Source organism: Pseudorca crassidens, chromosome 1 (genome assembly GCF_039906515.1).
Source record: "Pseudorca crassidens isolate mPseCra1 chromosome 1, mPseCra1.hap1, whole genome shotgun sequence".
Taxonomy (NCBI): Eukaryota; Metazoa; Chordata; class Mammalia; order Artiodactyla; family Delphinidae; genus Pseudorca; species Pseudorca crassidens.
In genome coordinates this window covers 83,975,506-83,998,243 of record NC_090296.1, presented here as the reverse complement: position 1 = coordinate 83,998,243, position 22,738 = coordinate 83,975,506, and the positions used below count along the sequence as shown (strand labels likewise).

At 42.2% G+C, this 22,738-nt stretch overlaps 1 protein-coding gene across 3 annotated transcripts in view; it reads right to left on the bottom strand.

The window, feature by feature from the left end:
- Window positions 1–22,738, bottom strand: part of EIF2AK4 (eukaryotic translation initiation factor 2 alpha kinase 4) — a 114,187-nt gene that overhangs the window by 63,623 nt on the left and 27,826 nt on the right. For 2 of the 3 annotated variants that reach the window (XM_067742646.1, XM_067742656.1), the window contains exons 6-11: window positions 21,990–22,138; window positions 13,613–13,728; window positions 10,335–10,492; window positions 8,915–9,450; window positions 2,726–2,832; window positions 1,959–2,116 (exon numbers count right to left, since the gene is read on the bottom strand). In XM_067742646.1, coding sequence (XP_067598747.1) covers window positions 1,959–2,116; window positions 2,726–2,832; window positions 8,915–9,450; window positions 10,335–10,492; window positions 13,613–13,728; window positions 21,990–22,138 — 1,224 coding nt within the window. The remainder of the gene's footprint in view (window positions 1–1,958; window positions 2,117–2,725; window positions 2,833–8,914; window positions 9,451–10,334; window positions 10,493–13,612; window positions 13,729–21,989; window positions 22,139–22,738) is intronic. The other variant, XM_067742665.1, reaches the window with a different exon arrangement.

Sequence of the window (22,738 nt, the reverse complement as noted above, 5' to 3'; positions counted from 1 at the left end):
TCTTTGATAAAGGAGGCAAGAATATACAGTGGAGAAAAGACAGCCTCTTCAATAAGTGGTGCTGGGAAAACTGGACAGCTACATGTAAAAGAATGAAATTATAATACTCCCTAACACCATACACAAAAATAAACTCTAAATGGATTAAAAACCTAAATGTAAGGCCAGACAATATCAAACTCTTAGAGGAAAACATAGGCAGAACACTCTATGACATAAATCACAGCAAGATCCTTTTTGACCCATCTCCTAGAGAAATGGAAATAAATACAAAAATTAACAAATGGGACCTCATGCAACTTAATAGCTTTTGCACAACAAAGGAAACCATAAATAAGAGAAAAAGACAACCCTCAGAATGGGAGAAAATATTTTTAAATGAAGCAACTGACAAAGGATTAATCTCCAAAATTTACAAGCAGCTCATGCAGCTCAATATCAAAAAAACAAACAATCCAATCCAAAAATGGGCAGAAGACCTAAATAGACATTTCTCCAAAGAAGATATACAGACTGCCAACAAACACATGAAAGAATGCTCAACATCATTAATCATTAGAAAAATGCAAATCAAAACTACAATGAGATATCATCTCACACCAGTCAGAATGGCTATCATGAAAAAATCTACACACAGTAAATGCTGGAGAGGGTGTGGGGAAAAGGGAAGAACCCTCTTGCACTGTTGGTGGGAATGTAAACTGATACAGCCACTATGGAGAACAGTATGGAGGTTCCTTAAAAACTAAAATTAGAACTACCATACGACCCAGCAATCCCACTACTGGGCATATACCCTGAGAAAACTATAATTCATAAAGAGTCATGTACCACAATGTTCATTGCAGCTCTATTTACAATAGCCAGGGCATGGAAGCAACCTAAGTGTCCATCAACAGATGAATGGATAAAAAAGATGTGGCACATTTACACAATGGAATATTACTCAGCCATAAAAGAAATGAAATTGAGTTATTTGTAGTGAGGTGGATGGACCTATAGTCTGTCACACAGAGTGAAGTAAGTCAGAAAGAGAAAAACAAATACTGTATGCTAACACATATATATGGAATCTAAAAAACAAAAAAAAATGGTCATGAAGAACCTAGGGGCAAGACGGGAATAAAGACGCAGACCTACTAGAGAATGGACTTGAGGATACGGGGATGGGGAAGGGTAAGCTGGGACAAAGTGAGAGAGTGGCATGGACATATATACACTACCAAATGTAAAATAGATAGCTAGTGGGAAGCAGCCGCATAGCACAGGGAGATCAGTTCGGTGCTTTGTGACCACCTAGAGGGGTGGGATAGAGAGGGTGGGAGGGAGGGAGATGCAAGAGGGAAGAGGTATGGGGATATATGTATATGTATAACTGATTCACTCTGTTATAAAGCAGAAACTAACACACCATTGTAAAGCAGTTATACTCCAATAAAGATGTTAAAAATTTTTTTTAAAAAATCCTTACAAAGAAACAACAACAAAAAAATAACACATCACTAGTTTTCCAGCTCAGTAATAGCTCGATAATAAAAGCCATCAAGACCATCTGGGGCCATTTCTCAGTTTGAATTCCACCTCTTTTCTAACCCTGTAACCCTCTTAGCTACAGCAATTGTAAAAGCAAGTGGGAGAAAAAGAGACCAATTTTCTTTCTAAACCAAAGCACACAAAAAGGTTCTTCATGCAGAGGTCTTAATTCAACCTGAAGTGCAGTTATAATCATGTGGTTTTCACGTTAACGCACTACATCAAGCAAGGGAAGAGGAATGATGTGTTCTTAATGTGTCTAGTGTAACTTTAAATAAAGCCTTTAACTCCACGAAGGGGAAGATTATTGTTTCAAATGGTCATATTCACTTCCCTCCCTACTCTCAAAACAGAAGTCCTTAAGTATGCAGAAATGGAACAGGGAAAGAGCTTTAAAAGGGACTGGCGACAACTATGTATCGCACCTTGATGACAGCTCCAAAAGCTCCTTTGCCAAGAAGCTGTAATTCTTCAAACTCAATGAAGTAGCGGGAAAATTGTCTCTGTGTCTCACTGAAGAACGCAGCACTGGGTAGCTGGTTGCTGGGAATAACAGTCTCCACGTAATCTTGTCCTCCAGAATCTGAGATAAAACAAAAGGTAAGAGGCAACTGAGGCTTTAAAAATAGAGGAAGAGCGGCAACATCCAATGACCATGCAAGCACGGGAGGAAAGGGCCCCAACCAGGGAGTTTTAAAAAGTACCTCTTACCTGGCAGACTCTTTAATACTTTCCTCACCCTGTCCTCCTTAAAGTAGGTAGAAATATACAGTTAGCCCACGTTTACAGGTAGGGGTAACTGACAGTAAAGAAATGACTGAACGACAGAGCCAGAAGCCAAACCCAGGTCTCTTGATCATCCCGGTCTCTGTTGAGGCTCCTGCATCTGCTACTTGAGTAACAGCAGGGAAATCTAGTTCCAAGGCAGTAATAAGGGTGACATGATGAGAAGGGTGACCCCACACTAAGAGGCTCCACCACCAGACACTCCATCAGAAGAGGCGGGAAAAACCAGGATGGCAAAACACTTCCACGTATACAGGACACACTGAATGAATGGATTTATGTATAGCTCAGCATAAAACAGATAAAATAAATGATCCATGCAGTCCTTTCCAGTCTTAAGTTTACGTATACCTTCAAAATAATTTATGTTAAATAGGCTATCAGAAAAGAACGGTAACAGACTCACCTTCGGGACTTTGTTCCAGTAAAGGTATTTTTGGCTGAGGATTTATAAAGCTGTGTTTTAACAACTGCTGAGGACTCCATCTTTCCTTGTCATCTAAGCAGACACACCTCAGTGAGAGGAAAAAAGAATCTCAGTGATGCACAAAATAAATGCTAAACTAATTAATCCAAGGCTTTTAACTATGGGTTTATTTTTAAAAGATACACATTAGAGAATTCATGTTACTATGGGCCAAAATGTGCTCATAAGTGAATTTAATAAACCTTCTTGCAGGATTTACATGCTGAGCACCAGGCTGCATATAAGTGGGGGAATTAATAAAAAAAAAGTACAGTCTCTAGAGGCAAGAAGACTGATGCTCACAGAACAATATTTTTAAAAGTCTAGGATAAGACAGCACAAGTAGGTCATGAATTTTCACTCCCACTAACAGCTTAATGAATTGCCATGCTAAGCTAAGCGTTTCTGGGGAACAGTCATAAATAAAAGTTCCCAAAGGAAAAGCAAATTAGATAGCTGATGCAGGGCTGGGGCCCATTATGATAAACTTCAGATGAAGCCTGCTCATCACAGTTTGAAGTATGTTGGGAACAATTAAGAACAACCTTTTAAAAGCCCCACATTTTATCACCTAGTTTCTTTTAATTATCATTCCTTGAGCCTACTAACTTTCTGTTTAATGTTCTAACAAACAATTTGTTTAATGAATGAAAACAAGCCATACCTTTAACCCAGTGTTTTTCAAAGTGGGGTCCCCGACCAGCAGCATCAGTATCACCTGGGAATTTGTTAGAAATACAAATTCTCCACCCCAGTCCTAGTAAATCAGCAACTCTGGGGGTTTTTGCAGTAATCTGTGCTTTAACAAGCTCTCCAGGTGGTTTCAATACACAAGAAAGTCAGAATCACTGTTCTAACTAATCTAATAAGCTAGTTGGCTTTCGTAACAATGAGCCAAGTAGCACCTGACCGTAATTATAAAAAGGTATTTAAAACAATCAACCATCACTGTGAATTATGGGCTTAAATCTACACCTATACATTGGTGACAGCAAGTATCATAAAGGGTAACATTTAATTTTTTCATGTCACAACGCTAGAAAGTAAAGCACTCCTAACTTCATACTTTGAGAGCGCAAGAAAAGACTGCAATAAAAGCATTTGTATAAGATACTGTATTTTCCCCTAAATTTAAAATTAATTTTTATTTATTTATTTTAACATCTTTATTGGAGTGTAATTGCTTTACAATGGTGTGTTAGTTTCTGCTTTATAACAAAGTGAGGGAGGAGCTTCAAGATGGAGGAAGAGTAAGACGCGGAGATCACCTTCCTCCCCGTAGATACATCAGAAATACATCTACACGTGGAACAACTCCTACAGAACACCTACTGAACGCTGGCAGAAGACCTCAGACCTCCCAAAAGGCAAGAAACTCCCCACGTACCTGGGTAGGGCAAAAGAAAAAAGTAAAAACAGAGACAAAAGAATAGGGACGGGACCTGCACCAGTGGGAGGGAGCTGTGAAGGAGGAAAGGTTTCCACACACTAGAAGCCCCTTCGCGGGCGGAGACTGCGGGTGGCGGGGGGGAAGCTTCGGAGCCACGGAGGAGAGCGCAGCAACAGGGGTGCGGAGGGCAAAGCGGAGAGATTCCCACACAGAGGATCGGTGCCAACCAGCACTAACCAGCCCGAGAGGCTTGTCTGCTCACCCGCCGGGGCGGGCGGGGCTGGGAGCTGAGGCTCGGGCTTCGGTCGGATCACTGCGAGAGGACTGGGGTTGGCGGCGTGAACACAGCCTGAATGGGGCTAGTGCGCCACGGCTAGACGGGAGGGAGTCCGGGAAAAAGTCTGGATCTGCCGAAGAGGCAAGAGACTTTTTCTTGCCTCTTTGTTTCCTGGTGCGCGAGGAGAGGGGATTAAGAGCGCTGCTTAAAGGAGCTCCAGAGACGGGTGCAAGCCACGGCTAACAGCGCGGACCCCAGAGACGGGCATGAGACGCTAAGGCTGCTGCTGCCGCCACCAAGAAGCCTGTGTGCGAGCACAGGTCACTATCCACACACCTCTTCCGGGGAGCCTGTGCAGCCCGCCACAGCCAGGGTCCCGGGATCCAGGGACAACTCCCCCGGGAGAACGCACGCCGGCCTCTGCCGAAGGCTCGCCCCGCACTCCGTGCCCCTCCCTCCCCTCCGGCCTGAGTGAGCCAGAGCCCCCGAAGCAGCTGCTCCTTTAACCCCGTCCTGTCTGAGCGAAGAACAGACGCCCTCAGGCGACCTACACGCCAATCCAAACCTGAACACCAGGAGCTGTGCGAACAAAGAAGAGAAAGGGAAATCTCTCCCAGCAGCCTTGGGAGCAGCGGATTAAATCTCCACAGTCAACCTGATATACCCGCATCTGTGGAATACCTGAATAGACAGAGTCATCCCAAATTGAGGAGGTGGACTTTGGGAGCAAAGATATATTATTTTTTCCCCTTTTTCTCTTTTTGTGAGTGTGTATGTGTATGCTTCTGTGTGTGATTTTGTCTGTATAGCTTTGCTTTCACCATTTGTCCTAGGGGTCTGTCCATCTGTTTTTTCTTTACCTTTTAAATTTTTTTTCTTATTTTTTATTTTAATAACTTTATTTTATTTTACTCTATTTTATTTTATCCTCTTTCTTTCTTTCTTTCTTTCTTTCTATTTTTTCTCTCTTTTATTCTGAGCTGTGTGGATGAAAGGCTCTTGGCGCTCCAGCCAGAAGTCAGTGCTGTGCCTCTGAGGTGGGAGAGCCAACTTCAGGACATTGGTCCACAAGAGACCTCCCAGCTCCACGTAATATCAAACGGCGAAAATCTCCTAGAGATCTCCACCTCAACACCAAGACCCAGCTTCACTCAACGACCAGCAAGCTACAGTGCTGGACACCATGCCAAACAACTAGCAAGACAGGAATACAGCCCCATCCATTAGCAGAGAGGCTGCCTAAAATCATAATAAAGCCACAGACACCCCAAAACACACCAACAGACGTGGACCTGCCCACCAGAAAGACAAGATCCAGCCTCATCCACCAGAACACAGGCACTAGTCCCCTTCACCAGGAAGCCTCCACAACCCACTGAACCAACCTTAGCCACTGGGGACAGACACCAAAAACAACGGGAACTATGAACCTGCAGCCTGCGAAAAGGAGACCCCAAACACAGTAAGTTGAGCAAAATGAGAAGACAGAAAAACACACAGCAGATGAAGGAGCAAGATAAAAACCCACCAGACGTAACAAATGAAGAGGAAATAGGCAGTTTACCTGAAAAAGAATTCAGAGTAATGATAGTAAAGATGATCCAAAATCTTGGAAATAGAATGGACAATATACAAGAAACGTTTTACAAGGGCCTAGAAGAACTAAAGAGCAAACAAAGTGAATCAGTTATACATATACATATATCCCCATATCTCCTCCCGCTTGCACCTCCCTCCCACCCTCCCTATTCCACCCCTCTAGGTGGTCACAAAGCACCAAGCTGATCTCCCTGTGCTATGCGGCTGCTTCCCACTAGCTATCTATTTTACATCTGGTAGTGTATATATGTTCATGCCACTCTCTCACTTCGCCCCAGCTTACCCTTCCACCTCCCCATGTCCTCAAGTCCATTCTCTACATCTGTGTCTTTATTCCTGTCCTGCCCCTAGGTTCTTCATAACCATTTTTTTAAATTAATTTTTAATTACATCAGTAACACATGAATACTTTCTCCTTCCAAATATTAAAACACTACTGGTAAGGATAAAGTCTTGGACAAACGTCCAAGCAAAAGATAAAGTTTTAATTTGTGGATACTGATTTTTTAAAAATGACATCATCCTGTACATATTATTCTTCAACTTGCTTTTTTCATTTGACCACAGACAAGGCTCTGCACCCAATTCTACTGAGGGGAGGGGCTGTTTCTCCACACCAACAGGCAATTCCCCAACACCAGTTGGGTGTCGTATGTTCAACTCAATTGTGACGCTATCTACCTGGAGAGAGCATCAGATCACACAGGTTAAGGGCTCAGTCTTATGAGACTGCCCTCCCCATCCCCACTTGGGACACCAATAGCAAGCCCAGGCTGTGACCGGATTCCAACGACCTTCTCCCTGGGTTCAATTAATTTGCTAGAGCAGCTCATAGAACTCAGAAACATTTTACTCACTAGGTTACCAGCTTAATGTAAAGGGCTGTAACTCAGAAACAGCCAGACGGAAGAGATGCATAGGGGTATGTGGGAAGAGCCTTGGAGCTTCTTTGCCCTCTCCGGGCCGCCACCTACCCAACACCTCTGTGTGTTCACCAGCCCGGAAGCTCTCTGAACCCTGTCCTGTTTGGCTTTTAATGGAGGCTTCACTACAAAGGCATGATTGATTAACTCACTGGCCACTGGTGATCATTCAACCTTCAGCCCCTCCCCTCTCCACAGAGGATGGGGGTGGGACTGACAGTTCCAAACCCCTTAATCACGTGGTTGGTTCTCCTGGCAACCAGCCCCATCCTTAGCCCAAATCCACCTCATTAATATAACAAGAGACAACTCTACTGTTATCCCCATTTTTCAGAGGAGGAAACTCAGGGTAGGGAGTTTAAGTCACTTGCCAGAAGGGATAAAGGTGGGATATGAACCCAGCTGTCTGGCTCTGAGTCTGGGCTCTTTTCCATCACAGAGACTGATGTGAAACAAAACCTTTCTCCAAAGGATGTTCACCAATAAGTAAAAATATAACTACAAATGAAATGCTGCTATACTTGTCTGGGAATGATTTTTTTTTCCTTTGTTAACTGGGGCTGGACAGCAAAGGTAGTAAAACAATCCTGTACAGCTGCTTCTAAACCAAGCACAGTCTATCAAACCACTCTATGAAGAAAGAAATATACTAATCAATCTAAAGGCAACCATATTATTAACAGAATAAGAAATAGTGCTGATCTCAAGTTCAAAACTGACAGAGTGGGCTTCCCTGGTGGCGCAGCGGTTAAGAATCCGCCTGCCAATGCAGGGGACACAGGTTCGATCCCTGGTCCGGGACGATCCCACATGCCGCGGAGCGACTAAGCCCATGTGCCACAACTACTGAGCCTGCGCTCTAGAGCCCGTGCGCCACAAATACTGAGCCCACGTGCCACAACTACTGAAGCCCGTGTACCTAGAGCCCGTGCTCTGCAACAAGAGAAGCCACCACCATGAGAAGTCTGCGCACCGCAATGAAGAGTAGCCCCCGCTCGCCGCAACCAGAGAAAAGCCCGTGCGCAGCAACGAAGACCCAACGCAGCCAAAAATAAATAAATAAAATAAAATAATAAAATAAATAAATTAAAAAAAAAACTGATAGCACAGAGTTTTTCTCTAAGAGGAAAACTAGGAAAGTTTTACCTACTGAGTCCTTCCTTTTACTGTTAAATGTGAAAAGATAGGTTCTACTTAAAGTTTGCAGTGTTGTATGTGAAAATACATAATGCTATTGCTAACCTCTACTAAGTTATTCTTGACCAATGAGGAAGGGCAGAAAGCTAAAGGTGACATTTTGAAGAAGGAAATCAGGGAATTCCCTGGCAGTCCATTGGTTAGGACTCCACACTTCTACTGCTGAGGGCCCGGGTTCAATCCCTGGTTGGAGAACTAAGATCCCACAGGCCAGGAGTCCCCAACCCCTGGTACCTGTCTGTGGCCTGTTAGAAACTCGGCCACACAGCAGGTGAACAGAGGGCAAGTGAGCGAAGCTTCAACTTCATTTACAGCCGCTCCCTACTGCTCACATTAATGCCCCTTAAGCTGTTTTCTAAATGGGAGGCCTTGTCTTTGACCCCTTAGGAACCAGCAGCAAAGGTGGACAGAGAGGTATTCCATTTGGAATACCTGGGGCATTTCTCCTCCTAGCAATCCCTATTGACTTCCTAGGGTATAACAGGCAGTCCCCAAAAAGTAGTTTGAAAACCTATTATTAAGAGCCCAAGTGAATTTAGAAGAATGTAGGAGTTATGGGAATGATAAATATAAGTGAGAAAACAGAACATATGTGGGTGGGAGAGGACTCGGAGAACAAAGAATTAACTCTAATACTGTTCACTTTTCAGCTTATACACATGACTTAGATGTTTAGCACACTCAAGCACAACCAAAAGTATAGGAGTAAAGTGCAATTAGAGAGAAATCTCAATGATACTCACTTCTTTAGAAAATCTTGAAAGTCAGCTGGTAAGTCACTAGGGATGGTCACAGGGTACTCTTCACACTCCTGTCCTTGGCTGAGGGAGAGCAGCAGAAGGCCAAGACGCCAAACATCCCCTTTCTTCCCCGTTTTATAAGGTAGGGCACTGTCACTAAAACGAACCCGCGTTTGCTCAAACACGTCCTCCTTGCAAATGTCCGCTAGGCGCTTAGAAATGCTGTAGTCTGTAATCTTGATGGTGCCCTCTGCATCCACTAAGACATTCGATGCACTCAGAACCTTGTGCACCACGGAATTGCTGTGCAAATAATCAAGGCCTGACAAGAGCTGAGTCGCGTACCTGCGAAGCTGATGCCCGGGGATAGGGCCCGAGTGGCTTAGGTGGGCAGAGAGGGAGACCCCATTAGTGTGCTCCGCTAAAATGTCCACCACAATGGAATCATCTTGCTCTTTGAGATTCATTGCAAAGTAGCGAACTATGTTTGGATGGCTCAATTTTACCAGTGAGTTGAATTCCGTTTCTGCCCCTTGAATCTGGTATGGAAAAAACCAGTAAGGTGATAACTGGGTTGGTAGGCATTAACTAGTGTTTCACTTTAGAAGTGAAATATTTAATAGAAAATGCACTTTCAAAGGAGAGGAGAAGGAATATATGCCCTGAACTGAGTCCTCTCCTAAACCACAGGGTCAACCTACAAGTTCATAAAGATGGACAAGTTTCAAAAGCAACTTCTTTTGCAACGTGGCCACCAGAAAAAAGAAACGTTAATTTAAAAATAAGTTTTCCTGATTATAAAGATTCACTGTCAAAATTTTAATAAGTACTAATACAAAAGAAAAACCCCACAATTTATCTTTATGGTCACTACCCAAAGACAGCTGTTAAGATTGCAGTGTCTTTACTTCCAGGGTTTTTTTTTTGTCATAAATACATACATTTCCAAACACAATGCTTTACCTACTGTTTTATAACCTTTATTATATAACACTGCAATATGCAATATTAAATGTTCTCCTTAAGCTCAGTATTATAAAGAACTATAAAATTCTCCAGTCCCCAAAAATTCAGTTGTGAAGCAGTATTTCAAAAAACTGAGAAAATGCAAATGATTGCAAATAGCACAGTTATGAAGTACTCTTTAATCCCAGTTGGAGAGACAGCTATTAATGGAATAATAAGGGCTCAGAAAGGAGGTCGAGAAGCAGCTGCAAAAGTTTTGACCGTGTTGTGAAAGTTCTGAAAGAGGCAGCAGGGGCTGAGAAAACTTATGGTCTTCCACCACCCTCTCTGGTTAAACAGATCTCATAGCATTTTGGGTCATCTTTGGTGGCCAATGAAATGCACAGCTATTTTGTTTTGTCACCGCCTTAAGCTCGAGATTAGTCCTTTTGCTCAGTGAGCCATCTTGGATGCCTACCTGCTTTTTGCACTTATCAATCTTCTCTTTTTCTTGACTGGTAAGGAATGGACCCATTTTTTTCTGCCATTGAAGAACCCACTCATACAACAAGACAAAGCCGCCAGTGGCTGTTTCCAAAGCATTGTAAACTAATTTTCCAAGCTGCTCATCACTGCCTGCACATTGAAAGAAAATATAATTAAATTTCACTGGTACATTTTCTGTGGGCATTTAAAAAAAGAGGGAATAGACAATCATTCATTCAACAATGGATACCACGTACTAACTATGAAAAATGTGATTTCATGTAATACATGTCTTTTGTAACCAATTTTTGGTATTTAACAACATACTCTGAACTCTAAAATATTAAATTTTACAAAGGGACAAGATTCGACAGTGAGATCTTAGTATTGGACTAATGTTTTCTTCTACTAGCCGTTATTGACGATGTTACTTTCATAACCAGTCCACCCCTGATGACCGCGCCTGCTGGTGTGGTAGAGTAACCCTCACACAGCTGCTAAATACCAACTAATGTAATAGAAGGTGTTTGGAACTAGGAACGCTCCATCAATGCAGATGAGTGTACACAGTGAGAACAGATTTTAGTAACTTGGAAATTTGAATACATCAATGATTTTCTAAACACAAAATGTGAATATGCTCAGTAAATACAAACTGGCCAATGGCTTCAAGGGAAGGAACCAGTCGTGACAGTTTAAATTTGAAGCGTGTGAGAGAGACACATTCATTTAGTGATAGGCATATGGTTTCAACCTATACCTGAGAGAGCTCAATTTTTGTAACACCGAAAATTTTCTTATAAAAATCTAAATTTTTATTAAAGACTATAATAGAAAATCACCAAAAAATTGGAAGTGGAGAAAAATATTACCCACAATATCACCATTTCGTTTTATTTCTCTTCTAGCTCCCTCTACCCGTCTGTTTTTTCCTAATTTACCAAATTGTAGCATATATAACAGGGTTTCTCACCCTGGGCACTATTGACATTTGGGACCAGATAATCCTTTGTTGAAGAGGGCTGACTTGTATACTGTAAGATATTCAGCAGTATCCCTGGCCTCTATCCACAAGATGTCAGTAGCACCCCTTACCCTAGTCTTAATCATCAAAAATATCTCTAGATGTCACCTAATGTCCCCTAGGGAAGAAAATCACCCCAATTGAGAAACACTGATATTCTTTTCTTTTTCTCATATTCTTTTTCTCTTACTATATAAATAATATTGACAGTTCTCCATGATGCTACATTATCTGCATAATGAAAAGTGAAGTAACCTGTATACATAAGACAAAGTGGTCTTGGCAAAAATACTTTGGAGAAATGTGGCTGAACTAACTCACCTAGAGAAGCAGTTTTACTTCACAGAAATGCTGACCATTTAAGAGATTTTATTTAAAATGATCTGTTATGCTAGTCATAATTCCTGACATTCTCAGCTAAGGGAAAAAAAAAAAACCTAATGTTTGAAAATGTGTCAATCAAAGGAAGCAACCTGTGGAATGTTGGATCTATGCGGCACACGCTGGAGACACACGATAGTAAACATTTATGGGACGGAATGTGATGTGATTTACATAAAGCCTAATTAAATTCGTGGATTATATGGCACAATGTCTTGCAATATTTATCTCCCCAACTGGGACTAAGTGGGTATTTCATAATTGCTGGTTGGGTTTTTATTTTGTATTATAGTTCTATTACTGCCACCCTCCTTTTGTCACTTTTGTGTGATGGGGATAATAAAAGGGACAAAAGAACACACTGCAGTGAGGCTGAAGGAAAATGTTACCAAAAGAGCTCAGACTGATACTCTACTATGTGCTACCAATGATCATCTATACAGAAGCCTCTATAATGCTGTAATATATAAGGAATAATATCTAGGGAAGTTCTTGATTCCCTCTAGTTCCAATAGCTTTAAAGCAAATGTTAATTTATTGATCTTTTACAAAAACATTTCTTAGAAAATTAGGACATATTTTAAAAACTAGACCCGTCATGAGAAAACAAAATAAATAATTTACTTGGTGGTTTTATAAAAAAAAAAGTTCAGGCTGCAAAAGTGTCTCCTCATGAGGGTATTAAGTAAGGTGAATCTGTCTAATGACTACCAGTGAGACTAGGAGACAAAGGTAAGGTAATAAGCAGTTGGATTAATTTGCCTTCCTGATTTCCCCAGATTATTAAAAGTTGTGAGTTTTATGTTGCCACTTCATGAGTCGGAAATGCCTCAGAGTCAAGGACAGTCTCAGAACCAAAGCCAAGCATCTCTAACAAGGTCTTAAGCCTGCCCAAACAGTTGCTGTGTCTGAACAGGGCAGGCTCCGCGTATGTGCAGAATCCTGCATGGTCCAGGCAGCCTCAGTCAGCCAAGGTTGAGTGTCCAGATCACAGACTCTTCAGATGCTTGATTTCTTCTCCCTCCACCTGCTGCCCTCTCCCGGGCAACTCCCTTGTTTATTTATACCTCCTCAAAGAGGAAGGGAAAAGATAACGAAAGAAAGCAAACTTGATCCAGGTAATTTAGCTACCTGTTAGCTCTGGTAAGAATACTCATGGGATTGAAAATTGAACTTAACTGTCAAATTCACCATATGCAAGTGATCCCTACACCAATTAGTGGCTGTATCTGTATGACTGATAAAAGATCATGTACATTTAGGGCAAAGGAAGTAGATATGAAAACTTGATTTTAATATAAACAATTCAAATAGCAAATTGCTGAATGAGATTCACTCCAAATATCCAACTGCTAAATAAGATGGCTAAACTGCTAAATAAAACACATAGAAAATAAAGTGGTTTTCCTGGTCTGGTACAGTATGCCAAGCAGGAAAACGCTAAGCAGGTGGACAGCAAATTAAGAAAATGAGACTTGACCATTAAAGATCATAGGCATTAGAACTCATCTTGTTACACATATTTTATCAGCAACAGATGCACAAGATGCAAAATTCTACTGATTCATAATATTTCAACCATTTTGGTTTTGAAAAGCTTGGCTAATTCTAACGACGGCAAATTTTAAATTACCTCTCTGCTAACGATATTGCCAAGAGCCTGGGTTTTTATTTCCATTTTACAGAAGGGGAAACCTGAGTGACTTCTTCTAGTCATCAGGAACAGGAGCTAGGTTGACTATCAGCTTAAAGAGTCTTCCTTGGACCGCGCTGGTCTAGACGACGCGGCATCTATTCTACCCCATTCCTTCATGATTAACTTTCGTCATCAGAATAATTTAAATGAGTTTAGCTAGTTTACTCACCAATACATTTCCCTTTGTGCACCATGAGTTGATCAGGACTACCCATAGAGAAATACAGGATTTCACAAGAGCCAGGAGAATCTTCACTACTACACACAGAATACTGACGTTCTCGCCTTAAAAATAAATTTGGACAATGATTTTTTTTCTTTAAGATTAACACAGGAAATTCTTGCCCCTCCATTTCTTCCTGCTTACTAGCCCACTCACTGTCCAACATCTGTCTCTGCTGGGAACTGAGCTGAAGGTGCTAATGGGAAAGCTGTCCAAGCCCCCACTCACCACTGAGTCTTCCCCACATGAACTCTACAAACCCCTGCTCTACACCTGTGCTGCCCAGTATGGTAGCCACTAGCCACATGTGGCTACTTAAATTCAATTCAAACTCAATTAAATGAAAAATTCAGTTCTTCAACTGCAATAGGCACACTTAAGTACAGAGATACCTCATTTTATTGTACTTGGCTTTATTGAACTTCAAAGCATCTGTGGCTTTTTTTTTTTTTTAGATTGAAGGTTTGCGGCAACCTTGCATTAAGCAAGTCTATCAGCTCCATTTTTCCAACAGCATTTGCTTACTTCATGTCTCTGTGTTGTGGTAATTCTTGCAATATTTCAAACTTTTTCATTTTTATTATATTTGCTTTGGTGATCTGTGATCAGTTACTACTACGACTCACTGAAGGCTCAGATGCTGTTTATTAGCATTTTTCAACAAAAAAGTATTTTTAAATTAAGGTATGTACATTGTTTTTTTAAAAATATAATGCAATTGCACACTTAATAGACCACAGCATAGTGTAAACATGACTTTTATATGCACTGGGAAACCAAAAATTCATGTGACTTGCTTTATTGTGGTGGTCTGTTCCCACAACATCTCTGAGGTATGTTTGTACTCAGCCTCAAGTGGCTAGTGGCTACCATATTGGGCAGCATTGATCGAGAACATTTCCATCATCACAGAAGTTCTACAGCAGTGATTTAGCTCTATTCCATGTTGACCCCACATCTTGTGCACACACACATCTGGAGAAACCTGCAAAATGGCGGGCTTGGAGCACTACAAATTCCCGATCACCAACTGGGCTTCCCACTATTCAATGCTCATTCATTCTCTTTCTGGTCTCTGCTCTTCCCCTTCACGACTTCTTCAAAACACTCAAAGCCCAACCCCTCTTCTTCTCTTTCCCTTTTTCTACTTTTTTTTCTGAGTGGGAAGCAATAGCTGGGAAGCTAGATTATAATGCAAATACAACGAGTAAATTGGGAGAGCTTTGCAGGGATGAGGCAAGGGAGAGAGCCCTTGATGGTCAGGATCGGACACTTGGAAGAAATGCTTTGATCTCTAGGAAGCAGCCCTCTCACTCTGAGCGTGATATTGACCTCCACTTTCACTGAGAACATGAAGAAATGAGCAGTGAAGCCCACACTTTCTGTGGGTCCACCTAGAAAGTTACTTGGCATCTGCCCCATTTTTTCTTTTTCCCAGACTGTGAGGAAGGACAGCTGCCCTGTCCTCAGTTCCATCCCTACAGTCTCCTCTGGGACCCTGCACCATCAGTTAGTCCCTCTCTCCTGTATGTTCAATCTGTTCCTCTATATCGGCTCCTTCCCTCAGCCTATGTATCTTTCCCATGTCCATTCTACTCTCCCTCAATCCCATGCCCCGTCTTGTTTTTCATTTTCAAACTTCTACACTTTTTGTCTCCATGTCTGCCCCTTCTATTTACTCTTCATGGCACTGCGAAGTCAATAAAGCTGCCACCTCCCTCCTACCCACTTTCAATCTGATTTTTCCCCTTGGTTCCTTTTTTCTTTGTGGTTGGTGGCATAGTCATCCATTCTGTCTCACTAGTCAAAAATGCGCATGTCTCCCTGAGCTCCTAGACCTCCTGCATCTAACTGATCCCCAAGTATCAGCCTCTCTTCTCCAATTCCCCTGCCCTGTTCAGGACATCACCAAATTTCTCCTGGATACAAGAAATACCCCATTATTAACTGGTCTCATCACCTTCAATCCTATACACCTTCCCCCGCCAACACCTGCCCACACTGCTGACAAGACCTGTTATGACTTGAGTCTCTCATACCACATGTGTGTCCACAAATTCCAAATACCAGCGTATGACTAAATACACTGTAGCTCTGTTTAAATTTTGACTTCTCAAGTTATTTGTGCAGCCCTGGGCATACTGAAATTTATCGAGAAAACGGTAAGCGTGAGGGTTTAAAATGACGTGCTAGACTTATTAACATATAATAAATGATCCAGAAGCACCTCTACATGAGCTTTGCCCCCTCCAACAGATGGTGCTAATAGTCATTTTAGTCTAACCCCTCTATGTTCTTTAGTTTACAGTGTGTAAATGCTTTATTTTAAGGCAGTTTAGACTATTAATCACCCCATCATGACTGTTAAGTACAAACCCAATGAGAATGTTAAGAGTTCTAGTAAGAAAAGATGTATCATTAGGATTGAAAACAAACCCAGAGATCATTTTAAAAGTGAAAGTGTCAAGAAAAGGACAAATGTGGTACATGCCACATGGGATATACTGACAGCAGGAACAATTCTGAAGGATAAAAAGTAAATCACAGAGAGTTTGAAGAGAAGGAACAAAGAAGTCCAATGTCACTGATGTTTCCTGTTTTCACCCAAAAATGTGTACATATTGGAGGCTCATACTGTCTACTTTGGACTCATCAGAATTGGGTTCAGAACAACCTTCTGGAACCTAATCCATTAATAAGTAAAACAGCTCCTAAACTCCATCAGAAATAGCCATCCCAATGCAAGCAAATGGTATTTAGAAGCAATTAACACGGGTGCCATTGCCAATGATTTTTTTTTTTAAAGATTTATTTATTATTTATTTTTGGCTGCATCGGGTCTTAGTTGTGGCACACGGGGTCTTTCGTTGCTGCACACGGGGTCTTTCGCTGCGGCACATGGGCTTCTCTCTAGTTGTGGCGCAAAGGATCCAGGGCATGTGGGCTCTGTAGTTTGTGGCATGCGGACTCTCTAGTTGAGGTGTGCGGGCTCAGTAGCTGTGGTGTGTGGGCTTAGTTGCCCCGCAGCATGTGGGATCTTAGTTCCCTAACCAGGGATGGAACCCGCATCCCCTGCATTGGAAGGTGGATTCTTTACCACTGGACTACCAGGGAAGTCCCGTCATTGCCAATGATTAATTCTAGATTATGGAATGTTCATGGGGGTTTGCAATATCATTAGAAATATCACCCATGTTATCAGTTTTTCCCAGTAGCTGTGGCAGTACACAGGATATAGGTGTTTTAAACAAAACTGCCAAATAACATTAACTGGGTTTTATAAAGAACAGATAATTAGACACAGTTCAATTTTAGAAGACTAAATTAGGCATCTACGACCTTGATACCTCAAATAAGAAGAAAATATGATTTTTTAAAAAGCCAAGTAGCAAGAAAAGAGGAAACAATTTGTCTACTAGGGACTTGAGAATCAAGACTCCCACCCAAAAGACTGCTCTGCCAGCATGGTCAATGGTGTAGATGGTTGGGATGGGACAGAAAAAGGGAGATCTCAGATGAGACACAGGGGGCTAGGGTAGCCTCACCTTCCCGCCTAACTCACCAAGATGCCACAGAAAGCTCTAGCTCTTGGTCCCCCAATTTGAAACTCCAGGCAGCTCTGCGGACATAAAGTTAGTAAGAATTGCTGACATTGCTTAATTTGAAGTGAACCAGTATATGCCTCCATGGAGCCAACTGGAGAGACTGTGAACAGTGGAGGCTCACAAGTATGGAGAGATGTATCAAGGATTCCCTCTTCCCCTACCCACATCCTTAATACTTCAGCGGTTCCCCCGCCCATGTCTTATACTTAGGAGACAGGCTGGGACCTGGGACCCTTTGCTGCAGTGCTTTCACCTGGACAAACACGTCTCCTAGAGCAACAGAATACAAAGAAACTATAAGGGACTAAAAATAACTGTGTGCATGCCCCCTTGGGGCAAATTATGAACAACAAGATACAAAAAGACCAAAAACCCAACTGCCACTTCTGAGGTGTTGGCAGCAAAGCAGGGCACTGAGCATGCACCCTGCACACAGCACCACCAAGGGGGTGGGGCCGACCACCCAGGTCACCCCTCCGGCCCAACCCAGGGGTCTGCCCCTACCCTCACCCCATTTAAGGCACCAGCTTGACCCCCCCATCTCAGAGACAGAGCAAGGGCACCTGTTATTTGTTTTTGCTCCCATGTGCTATATAGCACGAGTCCCAATAAAGCCTTGCCTGAATTTCTCATCTGGCCTCGTATCAATTTCTATTGATTAAAGAGTCCAAGAACCCAGCTGGGTAACACTTATACCCTTAATTATCTCTTCTCTGTAAGGAGGAATAGCCAGCAGTTACCACACCTGGTGTCAAAATCAGGAAAACAAACTACCAGACAACCTGATGCTGTTTCCTGGTGAAAATGGGTGATGTATCCTAGATTCTGGGCTACACTTTAGTAACCTGCACAGAAGGCAAGTCTGAAACGATGAAAATAATCCTCTACCACGAACTACTTTATAGAATTTTTTTTTCTTTTTTTGCTTCTCCTAAAAAGTTCAAAGTGCCCATTTATGAGATACAACATCCCTGGGAAGAAGGCAGGAGAGAACAATGTCTGCATTTACAAAAGACAGCTTGACACTGAATGGTTAGTTTAAACTGACACTTTAAAATGGTTAGTTTTATATTATTTGAATATTACCTCAATTTGAATGTTACCTCAATTTGAAAAAAAATAAAAGGTAAATCCTTCAAGGGAGAAAAAAGACAACCTTAAGGACACAGAAAATAAAGCTGTTCAACAAAGACAAAAACACATCCGTGAAAAGCTGGGCCAAGGGGGCTGGCCCTTGAATATCAGGCCTTTAAGCTCTTTCCACTTGAGCAGTGAGTGGTTTTCTGTTCTCTTTCTCTTGTTTTACGCAGTGGAAACCTTTCATTAAATAAAGCCTTACTGATTTTTGATATGCCCACATAAAAAGAAAAGCTGAGTCACCCTGGTTGAAGAGGCTGCAGACCCTACAAGTGCCAAAAAGACAGTCTGTCCCTTTCTATCATCCTTCCTGACTCCCTCCCTCCCTTCATCAGACGTTTACTGAGCACCTACTCTGTCTCTCCCAGGCACTGTTCCAGGACCTGAGGGAAACACAGATGAGGTCCTTGCTCGCATGAACTTGACATTGTCATGAAAGGATAAAGACAATAAAAAAGCAAACAAATGTATATGAAGTTCAGTTAGCAGTAACTGCTATGGAGAAACTTAAAACAGGGAAGTGGAGAACAAGTGACTAAGCAGGGGAGCGGGGTGTGGGGGGTGCTCAGGGAAGGCGGCTGAGGTCACTTGTGAGCGGAGAACCGAAAGATAAGGAGTCAGCCATGCAAAGTGCCCCAGGGAGAGCGTAGCAGGCAGTGACTGGAAGAGGCCCTGAGATGGGAAGGAGCTTGGTGTGCGCGAGGGACTGGAAGATGAGCGTGGCTGCCGTGCAGAGGCTAAGGGAGGGGGAGAGTAGCATGAAGCATGATGTGCAGACTGTTCCTCTACTGTTGCTCTCCTGTTCTCCGTTCTCCACTGGCAGCCAGGAAGAACTTCACTCAGCGTGGATCAGATGGTATCTTATTCCTCTTTAGAACCCCGAATGGCTGCTCATTACACCTAAACTCCTGACCCGACCAACAGAGCCCTCCGTGACACACCCCTGCCGCCCCCTTGAACCACTGTCTCCATGCCCGCTCATTCTAGCCACGCTGCCCTGTTTGACGAGGTCTGGGCAGCACAAGACCAGGCTGGCTTCGGGTCTTCTGCACCGGCTGCTCTTTACCCGAACAGCTGGCTCCGTTCCATCATCCAGATCTGGTATCTGTGCCCCCCCAGTCGAAAGCCACCATCCTTCTGTCACTCAGGATCCAATCCTTGGACTCCAATCTAAAGTAGCCATCCAGTCTTTCTTCAAGACAGCCTATTTAAATTCTCTGTAGAGCGCTAGTCACTATCTTACGTGTTCTTGCTTGCTCGTGGACAGTCTCCTCCAACTAGAATATAAGCTCCATGAAACCAGCGTCCTTCTTGATCTTGCTTATTGAATCCCCAGGACTCAGAACAGTGTCTGACCTTTAGTAAGTGCTCATTAAGTATCTGGTTCTAGATTGTATTGTTTTTAGTCACAGCCCATTCGAATAATGCCTGCTGACAACAGTGATGACAAGGCCATCTCTACTAACTCTATCAAATGTATCTACTAACTGAAAGAATAAAATGGAACACTCTGCTTATTTCCTTTGGCTTTCCAACTCAAAGACTAGTGAATAGCAAGGAAGAAAAAGAATCATGAGTATGCCATGAGGTACTTCAGTATATCAAAGACTTTTTTTGTTTGTTTTTCTGCGGTATGTGGGCCTCTCACTGTTGTGGCCTCTCCCGTTGCGGAGCACAGGCTCTGGACGCGCAGGCACAGCGGCCATGGCTCACGGGCCCAGCTGCTCTGTGGCATGTGGGATCTTCCCGGACCGGGGCATAAACCTGTGCCCCACCCCTGCATCGGCAGGCGGACTCTCAACCACTGCGCCACCAGGGAAGCCCTGAAAGACTTTTTATTTCTTAACTGAAGAAGCATGTAAACTATATTTTAAGAAATATTCATTCTTTTCTAGTCGGTAGCCAACACAGTGCCAGAGTTCATGCAGGTTTGTACAACAACGTTGGCAAACGATACATAAAAATGATTTCTTGGGCTTCTCTGGTGGCGCAGTGGTTGAGGGTCCGCCTGTCGATGCAGGGGACACCGGTTTGTGCCCCGGTCCGGGAGGATCCTGCATGCCGTGGAGCGGCTGGGCCCGTGAGCCATGGCCGCTGGGCCTGTGCATCCGGAGCCTGTGCTCCGCAGCGGGAGAGGCCACGGCAGTGAGAGGCCCACGTACCGAAAACACAAAAAACAAACAAATAAACAAACAAAAAAAAATGATTTCTTCTTGGATGCTCATGGAATGTCACATTTTATCCAAGACATACAAATGGCCCTCTACAAGCACTACATGAAAAGTTCTACCTATGTCAAGGAGGGAGAGAAGTTCCCATCCTTCCTTGAATAAACTTGCTAATAATCTCTGATCTCAAAAGCCAAGTCTAATCTTGGACCCGCTGTCTACAGTTAGCCGCAAAAATGGAAATGTTTAAACTAAAAAAATTGTTTTTTATACATCCTTATTCATGGCATTGATTTATTTCCACTGTTTCTAACACAGTAGGAATCTGTCAATTATTTCCTACTGAAATACCCTGACAACTTCAAACTATGTTGGAAGCCCAGTTGCAAAAACAATCTAAATTGGTGCAAGGAGTTATAACCTTAAAAAGGAATTGTTACCAGAAACTGCATTCAAGAAAAGACTTAGTTCACCTTAACAGTAGGTGCTTAAATGTTAATATCAAAATAATTTCTGAGCTGATTTTTTTTTAAGTAGATAATTAGGGAAAGAACTGAAATGATTCCTTCGTATAAACAAACTGTAACCCGAAAGATTATATAAGCTTTTAATTTGGTACCTAAAATGTTTCTTTTTATAGAAGAAAATGTTGGTTTTAAGTGCTGCTTAGATTCTCACAAGAGATAGTTTAAACACATAAAGAAGCTGAATTATAATACCTATACTACTTCATCACCCACCTACTCACAAATGGATTCTGTACTAAAATTCCTTTCTGGTCCACAGCGGGTCACAGCAAATAGACAGGGAAGTCTCAATTCTTTGGTGGAAAAGGATGTGGAGGAAGAGATAGTACCTTTCATATCATCTCTGGTGACAGGGAACAACCCAGGAGCCCACCTGCAGTAACAGGGAAGCCCAGTGTCCTCAGTAGCAACAGGGAGGGAAGCCCTGACAGCAAACTGGGGCTCCCATCCTCATGTAAAAGATCTCCCACACCCGTGCCTGTTTTGGAGTATCCCCCACATCTGTGGTGGGACCTAGGGAGTTACAGGCTGCAAACACACACAGTGTGAAATCTGACTGGATGATGATTCTGACAGAGAAAAGTTTTTAAATCACTTACTGAATAATTAGATCATAAAAAGTCAGATCAAACTGCACTGGAGGCAAGACTGTGAAGTGTTGTAACTGTTATAAAAGGGAATGAACCCTAAAACTGGTTTCATGAAAGATACTTGGAAAGTGTTAAATGAAAATTTCATTTCATATTGCTAACTAATATATTAAGATATACAGGCGCTGCAAAAGTTATTAAAACTATCATGTGACAATTCCACCAAATTTTGCTACAAGTTGTTTTAATTCTTCTACATCTTTCATCCCTTCAGATCAGAAACCTCAGGGACTTACCTAGACCTTCCAGATGAGTTGGTCCGATGTTTACCATTTCCTATAAAGTCAGGAGAGCCTCCATGTAGAATGGCAGCTGTTCTGTGTCCTCCTGGGTCTTTCCTAGAGGTATGATCTTGGTTTGACAAACTAGCTATTTCTAAACGTTCCTTAAAAGAAGAAAAGTAAAACCTACTTTAGATATGTCATAAGTGGAAGACAATCCTGGTACATAATTATAAATATGTAGAGAATGCAAATCTTATTTAAGCTGAATGTTTTCAAGTATAATAAAGTTGAACTCAACTTTTAAAAGTTTAATGTCCAAATATATACTGGTTTAAGAACTGAAGGCCAGGTTACCGTTTCAAGAGAATGTGAGTTTTATAAACGAAAATGCTTAGAATCGTGGAATATACATGAAAAGTTAGGGAGAAGAGCAAGAGATGAACAGAAGGAGACATTCAAAGACAGAGCAGATTCAATATCCTATAATAAACCATAATGGAAAAGAGAAAAAATGTTCTAGTACCGTTTGCTGAAAAGGCTATCCTTTCTCCAGAATTATCTTTGTACCTTAGTCAAAAAATCAGTTATATATACATGGGGTGGAGGGGGTCTATGTTTGCATTATGTCTTCTGTCTATTGACAGAATTAGTATTGTTCTGTTATCTATCTTGACTCCAATATTAAACTATTCTGAACACTGTAAAAAACAAACAAACAAACAAGGAGAGAGCAGAGTGAGTGACAGGAAGGCAGATCAGAT